At 48.6% G+C, this 11,196-nt stretch overlaps 1 protein-coding gene across 1 annotated transcript in view; it reads left to right on the top strand.

Moving 5' to 3' along the window:
- Positions 1 to 717: 717 nt before the first annotated feature.
- LOC308164021 (tudor domain-containing protein 1-like) overlaps positions 718 to 11,196 on the top strand; it is a gene marked incomplete at both ends in the record, with an annotated part of 32,409 nt that continues 21,930 nt past the window's right edge. Inside the window, 12 exons of the mRNA XM_080538186.1 lie at positions 718 to 809; positions 1,173 to 1,269; positions 2,103 to 2,189; positions 2,549 to 2,731; positions 4,133 to 4,276; positions 4,782 to 4,950; positions 5,377 to 5,457; positions 5,688 to 5,864; positions 7,453 to 7,560; positions 7,960 to 8,130; positions 9,534 to 9,806; positions 10,698 to 10,967. Of these exons, the coding sequence (XP_080394312.1) occupies positions 718 to 809; positions 1,173 to 1,269; positions 2,103 to 2,189; positions 2,549 to 2,731; positions 4,133 to 4,276; positions 4,782 to 4,950; positions 5,377 to 5,457; positions 5,688 to 5,864; positions 7,453 to 7,560; positions 7,960 to 8,130; positions 9,534 to 9,806; positions 10,698 to 10,967 (1,852 nt within the window). The remainder of the gene's footprint in view (positions 810 to 1,172; positions 1,270 to 2,102; positions 2,190 to 2,548; positions 2,732 to 4,132; positions 4,277 to 4,781; positions 4,951 to 5,376; positions 5,458 to 5,687; positions 5,865 to 7,452; positions 7,561 to 7,959; positions 8,131 to 9,533; positions 9,807 to 10,697; positions 10,968 to 11,196) is intronic.

The following is an 11,196-nucleotide window of genomic DNA, read 5'->3' as shown; positions in this document are numbered from 1 at the left end:
AATAAAACATAATAAAAGAGCGAAAGTCATAGCAGGTTAAAATAGGCAAACAAGTGAAAATAAGAACAAGTAACAGACGGTGTACAACAATATCAACAGGACACAGAAAGACAGGCTTTTGGGGATATCCAAAGGGTAAGGCAGGTATAGTGCAAAAAATAAAATAAAAAATCCCCTGGTAATGTCGAGGTCACGTCGCACTCTGGTTTCCTCTTCAAACTTCCACCGGCTAAACATTCGTGTGACTGATGGATCACAAGTTTAGAACACTTCAGAGCACAGCAGCTAGGGGGCGCCATTGGGAATGTTTTGTAACATACCTACCATGCAGGTTGCACTTGACGAAAATAAATTGTTGTACCTTTTGTCTTTAGCTATCAAAGTTGAAGCTAGTTCCACTTCCATGGAGGCTGGCTCTGTGGTATGTATAATGCCAGTACATTCAAGTATTCAATACCCTTCGCATCCCAATGTAATAGTTGCAAATAGCCGTGTAACTTTGCCTTTTTAGATGTGTGGTCCGGGTGGTCCCACCCCCCCTGGAGTGTGTAGCTGCTGCAGTGACCCAGGTCAGTCTCAGCTCGTTTGGGTTTGCCTTGATTTAGCTTTCGTTTCAAAATGTTTTCCGTTCACTTCCGTGGTTTTCTGTGATTCAGTGTTTTTTACTAAACTAAGCCGGTGTTTTTTCCAGCTAACTTTCGCTGTACGCGCTGCAAGATGACGCGTTACTGTTCGGTGAAGTGCCAGTCCAATCACTGGAAGGACCACCGGCGCGTGTGCAAGCCCAGTACCCTGGCCACACCCGCAAGGTAAACCGGTTCAGCCCATTAGTGGAACTCATACTTCATAATCATCCCACCTTATTTGTAATCACATTTACATTTTTGGCGTTTAGCAGACGCCTTATTCCAAAGCGACTTACAATCAATACATTTGACTAAGGAAGTGAATTCACCAGTTCTAGGAGGAAGAGTAATCTAGCTCAGGCCGGCTGGCAGTCGTCGTGATTTTTTTTATTTTATATAAATATATAAACACTGGAGAGACAGACAGTACAAAGGGGGGCAGTGGAAGTCTTAGGAGGCATAGTATAGGGGAAAAGCAGGTGTCTCAGGAGACGCAGTGCTGGGGTGTGTAATGTACTAACCTTTTCATACCTTTATGCTGATCAGTGAGAGTGAGACTGAGAAGATGAAGGAGAACCCCCCCGCTCTGCCTCCAGTAGGAAGCAGCCCCATTCCACCCAGGGCACCCATTGCGCCCACCAAGGTATTCTTTTAGCGTGTGTGTTGATGGGATTCTGGGATCGCAGTGGTAATAATCAACTCCAGTCCCCGTGTCAGTGTTGAGATGGAACATGCTGCGTGACATCTCATCATGAAAATGAACTAAACTGTGCCCCGCGGTGGTGTAGCACTAAGCACTAACCACTAGTGCAAGCTGCCCACCGGGGACTGGGATCGAATCCCAGCTCGCCAGATCCGGATATGGCCGAGGCACACACAGGGAGCGGCATATTGAGCGGCCGCTCCCGAGGGCGGTATAGGAATAGTTCCGGACAAGGATCCGTCGCGCAACACCGCCCCCGGGGTGCCGGAATAACGGTGCTGGGCTCGAGGAGCCAGTCAGCTAGTCTGCCTGGCGATCTCCTCTGGGGCTGCCGGCCACGGGGTCGTGCGGCGGATCCTACGCAATAGGCAGGGGATAATTGGATGCTAGGTTGGGTTCAATTGGCTACCAAATTGGGTGAAAAAGGGATAAAATCTGAAAAAAAAAAAAAAAAAAATGAACTAAACTCTTCCAAAAAAGTTCGGAAACGTTATTCCGGTCGATTAATTCCTCCCCTTTAATAATACCAATTGGTATTGTATTTTATATCGTTGGAAAGCCTGATTATAGTCACCTTTACAACGAGGTACAACGTGTAAGAATCATGCATTCGTGGAATGAGCATTGCAACACAGCTAAAAGTGTGGGTAGTGGGCCCCCCAAAAAATGCCAAAATCCCCTGCAATATTCTTCTGTTTTATATTGTCTTTTATTAACTGAAAGCGGAAGCGTTAGCGTATTAGATCCGTAACACGGTCACCTGACCCACGCAGGTGCAGCCCGGTGATGACAGTCGCCCACAGAGGGTCTTCCTGCGGGACCTGGGGAAGCATAGCTTCATCAAAGGAGACGAACTGCAGGTGGGTAACTGGCGCCTCAGTAATCCTGCGTGTGCCGTTATAAAAGGCTTGAGTTGAAAGCGTTATGAATGAATGAATGAATGAATGAATGAATGAATGAATGGTCTTTATTGTCATTGCTATAGTACAGGTACCAAACAACGAAATTTAGGAGGGGTGGCTCCCCTGGTGCTAGGAAAGAAAAAAAGAAAAAAAACGTAAAAAAAAAACACAAGAAGGGAAGGAGCTGGTTTACATAAATAAAGGCTATGTACACTATCCACTGCACAGGTGCTCCCGAATGGACCACGATGTTACACCTGCCTACATTAAACACATAAGGAAATCGTGTGTGTGTGTGTGTGCGTGTGTGTCTCTAGGTGTGTGTGGTGGAGCTCCAGAGCCCCGGGAGGTTCTTCGTCCACTCCCAGAGCCCAGAGATGACGGAGCACCTCAGGGCCATCACAGCCGTGCTGGAGCAGACCTACGGCGGCGGCCCGCCAGGGACAAACTACTCGCCCCACGTGGGAGAAGTCTGCGTGGTCAGATACTCCCAGGACCAGGTGTGTGTGTCTCAGTTAGTAGTCCCGTTGACACACACCACTCACCCAGCTGTAGTGACTCATTGATACCGTTCACTCCTATGGCATTCATATGGTATATTTAAGCAATAGCTCACGACAGGCCGTGGTATATGCTTATTATATCACAGCTAAGGGGCGTTGTTCGGCCAGACGCGAAGCGGAGGGACGGCAACCCCCTTATCTGTGATATAATAAGCATATACCACTGGCCTGAAGTGAGCTATTGCTTTTATAAAACGGTTACCAACACTGTCAATATGAATTAGAAAAGCACACTCAAATTCAAATAGTTTTTATTCGTAATTAATCATCTTAAATAGTTCCCCTCAAATAAAATAGTTCCTCTTATTGCAGTTGGTCGCTAAGCAACAACACTAACATTCTTTTTCATTAACCTAGGCTACTAGCATTGTAGATTTCATAGGAATTTAGCATTTATTTACACAATTTCATTATTTGCATCTATTTATTTACATTAATTTGGATGTCTCCGTTGATTGTACACCCACTAAAAAAACTGTCAACGCGCGGCTGTAGTGGACGCAGGCAGGGCACTCCGAAAACGTCTCGACACATTTTCAAACAGGCTTTATTTTGATAAACAGACCACATATTGGGAATCTACATGGTTAGGATTTTTATTTTTATTTATTTTTAAGTTGATAAAATGTCCTTGCGATTGAATTAAAAGTCTGTTATATTTGGAATGTTGACCGTGAAACAGGCGTATTCATTTCGAACTGTGATGAGGCTCTACTAATCGTAGCTGTGGTATACGCTCAATATACCACGGCTATGAACCAATCAGATTGCTTGATTTCACCCATCCGTTTTATAATACTCATTTTAGCATTCTGTATGTTTTAGGTATGTATATATTAGTAGGCACTCTTCTTACAATTCATTTAGATCCTGTAAGGTTCCAGAGTGAATAGTGCAGCTCACAGTTCCTTCTTCTATACTGGAACATTACTGTGGAGCAGCCTTCCACTTAATATAAAACAAGCAGAAACTAGGAGGGCTTTTAGAGGACAGGTTAGAGCTTACCTCTGGAGTAGGGTGAACAGATAGGAAAGCCTATTTTTGTTAGCCTACTTTTATTCCTAAGTTCCTAACTCCTTTTGTTTGGGGGGGGTGGGTAATGATTATTTAATGATTGTTTGATGTTATTGTCTTGTATGTTAAGGACCATGTTGGAAATAAGTGTTCTCACTTTCACATGTCATCCTTGGATTACTGTTTTTACTCGATCTATGAATAAACTAATTAGATGGAAAAACTATTTTAGATTTGGAAGTCGGAACCTTTTTCCACGCCTAATCCTCCTCCTCCACCTCTTCCTCCTCCACCTCCTCCTCCTCCTCTGTCTCTGTGTTGTAGAAGTGGTACCGGGGCGTGGTCCAGTCCCTGTCTGTAGACCAGACCATCGCTAACGTTATCTACATCGACTTTGGCAACGAGGAGGCCGTGACCCTGGAGCAGATCAGATCCCTGGCTGCCCACATGGACCCCGTCCCTCCCTGCGTGAGTCCACTAGAACATCTGACCTCATCTGACTGGGAGTGATTAGATTACATGAGATTACATTACATTAGATTAAACTTTGTCATTGCAGAGTACAAGTACCAGACAACCAAATGCAGTTTAGCATCTAAACAGAACAGCAAATAGTGATATAATCACATGATATTGGTTTCAAACCACTGTTGACAGCTTGAGTCTGGGGTTACGCTCTAAATATGAGGTTTTACCGACCTGGCGGGGTGACTAGAATTGTCCAGACGCTTTTGTTGGGTCAGAGGACCACTAGAGAGAGGTTTGTAGCCGCTAGCCTTGGTGTAGCGTCGTTTCACTGTCCTCCTGTCATAAGCAGGGGTGCAAACTTGTCACCTTTGAACCGTATTAGCCGTTTTTACCTCAAAATAGGTAAAAAATGTTCATAAATGTTCTTTGTTTTCAAGTAAAAACAAATGTCACCTTTTTGGGCCATCACCGGTTTGCATCCCTGATAAGCCGCTTCCTTCGCTAGGCTTTGGAGTGCCGCGTCGCCGGGGTAACGCCCCTGACGGGCAGCTGGACGGAGAAGTGCTGCATCGCCCTGCGGATGTTATTGGTGGGGAAGAGCCTGACCCTGACGGTGGCGGAGGCCTCGGAGGAGGACCACACCTACGCGGTGGACGTGGCGCTGTCCGCTCTCGGTAGCGTATATAAACGGGGTTTCCCATACAGGGCTGGGTTCCCAAGGGTCCTTGAAATCCTTGAAAGTTTGTGAATTTGAGAAAAATAAATCAAGGTCTTAAATGTTTAGAAAAATAGACATGGGTCATTGAAAGATGTTAGAAAAATGTTCTACTTAGCTCGTCAACTAGTTCTGTCTCAAACTATACTGTGTTGGGTCCTTGAATTTGAGGGAATTGAGTCTTGAAAGTCCTTGAAAGGTGCTTGAATTTAATGTTTCAGAAGGTGTGGGAACCCTGATACGGGGTTTCTCTGGCCTGGCCAGAAGGGTTTGTAAACACCTCTCTCTGTCACCATCTCCCTCTCTCTCTCTCTTCCTCTCTCTCTCTCCCTCCCTCTCTCTCTCCCTCTCTCTCTCTCTCTCTCTGTCTCTCTCTCTCTCTCAGGCCAGCAGCTGAGCACGTTCCTCTTAGACCAGGATTACGCCGCAAAGGAGGTCTCGTGGAAGCCCACAGTGGAGGACATCGGTGAGGGTCGGGTACTCCGACGACACCAGACACCACAAAATAAGGCCGGCTTTTTTGTAGTCTTTCTAGTCTTGTCTAGTAGCGAAATTTATCAAAATTAAGCCTGGGTTTTCCTTTAGCGACATTGACGGAATACCGCCCTGATTTAGAGGAATGCCGCAAGGTACAGCTTTTCCTCCAGTGTATTTCTGTTGTAAACCTCTCTCTCTCTCGTTCCGCCCCGGCCGCAGACGCCGCGTCTCTGGAGAACTTCCGGCGATCCGGGGGCAAGGAGGGGGAGGGGGAGGAGGATGCGGGGGCTCGGGCCCCCGACCCCCTGACCATGGGGCTGGGCGACTCCTTCTCCGCCACGGTGACCCACCTGCAGACGCCCGACGACATCATCTGTCAGAAGCTGGACAACGCCAGTGAGTATGACCCGGAAACCCCCTAATAATAATAATAATAATAATAACTTTAAAGTGCTCCAATCATTATTATTATTAGTTTATTATGTCGAGGACAATCCAAATACATGAACCATATAAAATACAGTAAAAAAGGCAGTGTTAGCCTAGTCGGCTAATTTTCAGCTGAAGTCCCCGGCCAGTTGCAACATGGCATCCTGAAAAGTAACGTCATTAGTTAAAATAAAACATTTAAATATTCTAAGAGCACGTGGCTGAGACAAGGTACCCCAACATCACACTTGACAAAAAAAAAACACGTAAGCAAGCTGAGGTGATTGAAGGGGCTACAACAAACACCACATACACACTTATGGGGGCAGCGACATTTCAAGCACATAGAAGCCACAGGACAATTACAGGCCACACAACATTAAGCACTTACAAACAGCAATACATTAAACAAAACAAAACATTAAAAAAAGGCATTATGGGGAGGCAGCACAGAGAGGGATTAATGAGGACAAGTATAGTTCTGTGTCAGCCAGGCTTTCATGTGTGTTGTGAAGGTGGAGTAAGTATGTATGTCTTTGAGTTGGTTTGGTAGTGAGTTCCAGTTTTCTATTGCTATCACTGAGAAGGATTGCTTACTGAAGGTGCTTTTCCTGAATGGAACTATAACTATATTATATAATCATCATTTAATTATTTAGTCATCCGTGCGGTTGGTTGGTCGGTCGGTTGGTTGGTTGGATGGTTGTTTGGTCGGTTGGATGGTTGGTTGGTTGGTTGGTTGGTTGGTTGGTTGGTTGGATGGTCGGTTGGTCGGTTGGATGGTTGGTTGGTTGGTTGGATGGTTGGATGGTTGGTCGGTTGGATGGTTGGATGGTTGGTTGGTTGGTTGGATGGTCGGTTGGTCGGTTGGATGGTTGGTTGTAGGGATGCTCCGATTTATCGGCCACCGATTTAAATCGGCTGATTTCACTCCAAATGACTCGATCGGTGATCGCAAAAACCGATCTTTTTTTTTTTTTTTTTTCCTGGGGAAGACAGATAACTGAACAGAAAACATAGGAGGACGTAACAGTATGTAAACCATGAAGGCCACGTTTATGATGTCTTTTATACAGCCATATCGACTGACTTGGGCTTCAGGCCCTAACTGGGTGATAGGCCAGACTTTTACTATGCCATAAAAATGGGTCTGCGTTTGCTTGGTGCCTAATGGATCAAAACTTTTGTCTAAAAAGCAAAAAATATGTAGGCTATCCAGTCAGTAGGCCTACAGTTATGTATTTTAAAAAAAATCGGTATCGGTTGATCTTGAGGGGGAAAATCGGTGATCGGTATCGGCCCCAAAAATCCAGATCGGAGCATCCCTAGTTGGTTGGTTGGTTGGATGGTTGGATGGTTGGTCGGTTGGATGGTTGGATGGTTGGTTGGATGGTTGGTCGGTTGGATGGTTGGATGGTTGGTTGGATGGTTGGATGGTTGGATGGTTGGTTGGTCGGTTGGTTGGTTGGATGGTTGGATGGTTGGTCGGTCGAATGGTCGGTCGGTCGGTCGGTTGGTTGGTCAGTTGGTTAGCGAGCGGTTGCGTGTGTTGCAGGAGTGATCCAGGAGCTGCAGTGGCAGCTGAAGGAGGTGTGCAGCAGGACCCCGGCCAGCCACGCCTTCAGACCCGCCCCCGGCACCGTCTGCTGCTCCCTGTTCTCAGGTAACACACTCACATGTGCACGCACACACACACACACACGCACGCTCACACACACACACACACACACAAGCTCATACGCTCACACACACTCACACACACACACTCTCACTCTCACACACACACACGCTCACACACATGCTTACACACACAAGCTCATACGCTCACACACTCTCACGCTCACACACGCTCACACACACACACACACACTCACATGCTCACGCACACGTATTCACACACACACAGGCAGCACAAGCATCGTCAGCCAAGCCAGACGCCTCGCGGAGAGCCCGGCGGTGTGACATCACTCTGGCCTCGTAATCTTTTGGGAAAGGTGAGTCTTGTCATGTGGTGTTGACCTGTCCCCCCTCTCCTGACCCCCCCCCCCCCCCCCCCCGCTAGAGGACAGCCAGTGGTACCGGGCCAAGGTCCTGGCCTACTCGTCGGAGGAGCGGGTGTGCGTGGGCTACGTGGACTTCGGGAACTCTGAGGAGGTGGAGCTGAGCCACCTGCGCCCCCTCACCCCCGAGCTGCTGGCCCTGCCCGCCCAGGCCATCCCCTGCGCCTTGGCAGGTAACCTGACCCCCCTCACAGCCCCCTCACCTCTCCTCACCTCTCCTCGCCCAGCCCCCTCACCTCTCCTCACCTCTCCTCACATCTCCTCACCCAGCCCCCTCACCTCTCCTCACCCAGCCTCCTCACCTCTCCTCACCTCTCCTCACCTCTCCTCACCCAGCCCCCTCACCTCTCCTCACCTCTCCTCACCCAGCCCCCTCACATCTCCTCACCTCTCCTCACCTCTCCTCACCTCTCCTCACCTCTCCTCACCTCTCCTCACCTCTCCTCACCTCTCCTCACCCAGCCTCCTCACCTCTCCTCACATCTCCTCACCTCTCCTCACCTCTCCTCACCTCTCCTCACCTCTCCTCACATCTCCTCACCTCTCCTCACCTCTCCTCACCTCTCCTCACCTCTCCTCACCCAGCCCCCTCACCTCTCCTCACCTCTCCTCACCCAGCCCCCTCACCTCTCCTCTCCTCTCCTCTCCTCTCCTCTCCTCTCCTCACCCAGCCCCCTCACCTCTCCTCACCTCTCCTCTCCTCTCCTCTCCTCTCCTCACATCTCCTCACCCAGCCCCCTCACCTCTCCTCACCTCTCCTCACCTCTCCTCACCTCTCCTCACCCAGCCCCCTCACCTCTCCTCACCTCTCCTCACCTCTCCTCACCTCTCCTCACCTCTCCTCACCTCTCCTCACCCAGCCCCCTCACCTCTCCTCACCTCTCCTCACCCAGCCCCCTCACCTCTCCTCACCCAGCCCCCTCACCTCTCCTCACCTCTCCTCACCCAGCCCCCTCACCTCTCCTCACCCAGCCCCCTCACCTCTCCTCACCTCTCCTCACCTCTCCTCACCTCCCCTCACCTCTCCTCACCCAGCCCCCTCACCTCTCCTCACCTCTCCTCACCTCTCCTCACCTCTCCTCACCTCTCCTCTCCTCTCCTCTCCTCACCTCTCCTCACCCAGCCCCCTCACCTCTCCTCTCCTCTCCTCACATCTCCTCACCCAGCCCCCTCACCTCTCCTCTCCTCTCCTCACCTCTCCTCACCCAGCCCCCTCACCTCTCCTCACCTCTCCTCACAACCATCTGACATCTCCTCACAGCCACCTGACACGGTGCTGGTAGTTATAGCAGTCGTCAAATATTGATTCAGATACGACCGTTTGTCAACTGCTTTAGTTTTTTTATGTGAACATACACTCACACATTTCCTTCCATGACACACTCACATATTCTCTCTTTCTCTCCGTCTCTCTCTGTCTCTTTCTCTCTCTCTTGGCGGCTGTTTTTGTCGTTGTAAAATGTGCTATATAAATAAACATTACTTACTTACTTACTCTCTCTCTGTCTCTCTCTCTCCCTCCCTCTCCCTCCCCCCCTCCCTCTCTCTCTCTCCCCCTCACACACACCCCTCCCAGGAGTGCGTCCGGCGGGGGAGGGGGCGTGGTCTGAGGTGTGCGTGCGGCTGCTGAGGCAGATGGTGGGTGCACGCTTCCTGCGGGTGGACATCCTGGGGCAGCGGGCCGGCGCCGCCCTGGTGGCCATGACGGACGAGCTCAGCGACCCCCAATACAGCGTGGCAGAGATGCTGCTGGCCTCGGGACACGCCACCGCCACCGCCCAGGACCCGGGGACCCCCGGAGCAGAGCAGGAGGAGGAGGAGCCTCAGGGTAATGGCGTGAAGAGAATTCGTGAGCTTAGAATGATAAGGTTCTATCTCCGTTTAGGGCAGTTCAGAGATATTGAGCGTCAATGTTTTTACATTCCATTATGTTCTGTGAGATGGAACCTTTGTATTCTATTAATTACTAACTAAAAAATGTCAACATTTTAAAAATAACACCACACAGGCATTAATAAACACCTAATGGATCAGATTATGTAAAAAACAAAATGTTGACAAAAATGGAGAGAACCTTATAATTCTAACGTCTCGAATTGTGGAGAGATTTCTCTTTCCAGATCTGCGTTAATTGACATTAATTGACACGATTTATGGGGGGGGGGGAAGCAGAACTCTAAATGTTAAAACGAGGCTTGAGAATTGAGGCTGCATCCAAGTCTATATATTCTCGTGTTTCTCTCTTTCTTTTCTCTTTTCTCTCATTTCTCTCTTTATGTACTAGGAAAGCTTTTTCAGTTGATTCCATAAAAATAAAATAAATAAATGCGAGCCCCGTTGTCTCTCCCCACCTGCAGTGTCCTGTGTGCAGGGTTCCCACGGGTCCTGACATCCTTGAAAGTTTGTGAATTTGAGAAAAAGAAATCAAGGTCTTAAAAGTTTTGGAAAATAGACATGGGTCATTGAAAGTGCTTGAATTCCCCCCCCCCCCCCTCTCTCTCTCTCTCTATCTCAAAAATGATATTCAAAAATGTTTTACTTAGCTCTTCAACTAGTTCTGTCTCAAACTATGCCATGTTGGGTCCTTGAATTTGAGGGAATTGAGTCTTGAAAGTCCTTGAAAGGTGCTTGAATGTGATGTTTCAGAAGGTGTGGGGACCCCCCCTGACATAGAGACAAGAGCACTATCCAAACATTTGCCATAAATATCCCTTTGGTGATGCTTATCTTCCCCTCTCAGCTACCCGGTTCTTCAGAAAGCACCCTGCCGTTGCAGACAGTGATCACAGCTACGCTGTGCCCCAGAACAAGTCCACAGCTGGTGTACACGACCGCCAGCAGCTTGAACGTGATGTTCCAGAAGGTGTGGGAGCCCAGCGCGTGCCGGCCGCGTCTGAGCCTCTGACGTGGTCCTTCGTGGAGCCTCCCTGCCATGGCCAGGAGGTGGCGCTGGTGGTCAAGGTGATCAAGGACCCCGGAGAGTTCTACTGCTACATCTACAACCCAGAAGGTACGACTACATCTACATCTACTACATCTATATCTACTACATCTATATCTACACCATCTATATCTACATGATGTTTTATGTGTGGACCCCAGGAAGACTAGCTAGTTGCTACGGTACTAGCTAATGGGGATCCTTAATAAAATATCAAAATACACCATCTATATCTACTACATCTACTACATCTACTACATCTACATCTACTACATCTTACAACCCAGAAGGTTCCACC

The sequence above is a fragment of the Nansenia antarctica genome, assembly GCF_963989245.1.
Source record: "Nansenia antarctica genome assembly, chromosome: 8".
Taxonomy (NCBI): domain Eukaryota; kingdom Metazoa; phylum Chordata; class Actinopteri; order Argentiniformes; family Microstomatidae; genus Nansenia; species Nansenia antarctica.
The sequence above is the reverse complement of the archived record's forward strand: the minus strand, read 5'-3'. Positions and strand labels throughout refer to the sequence as shown.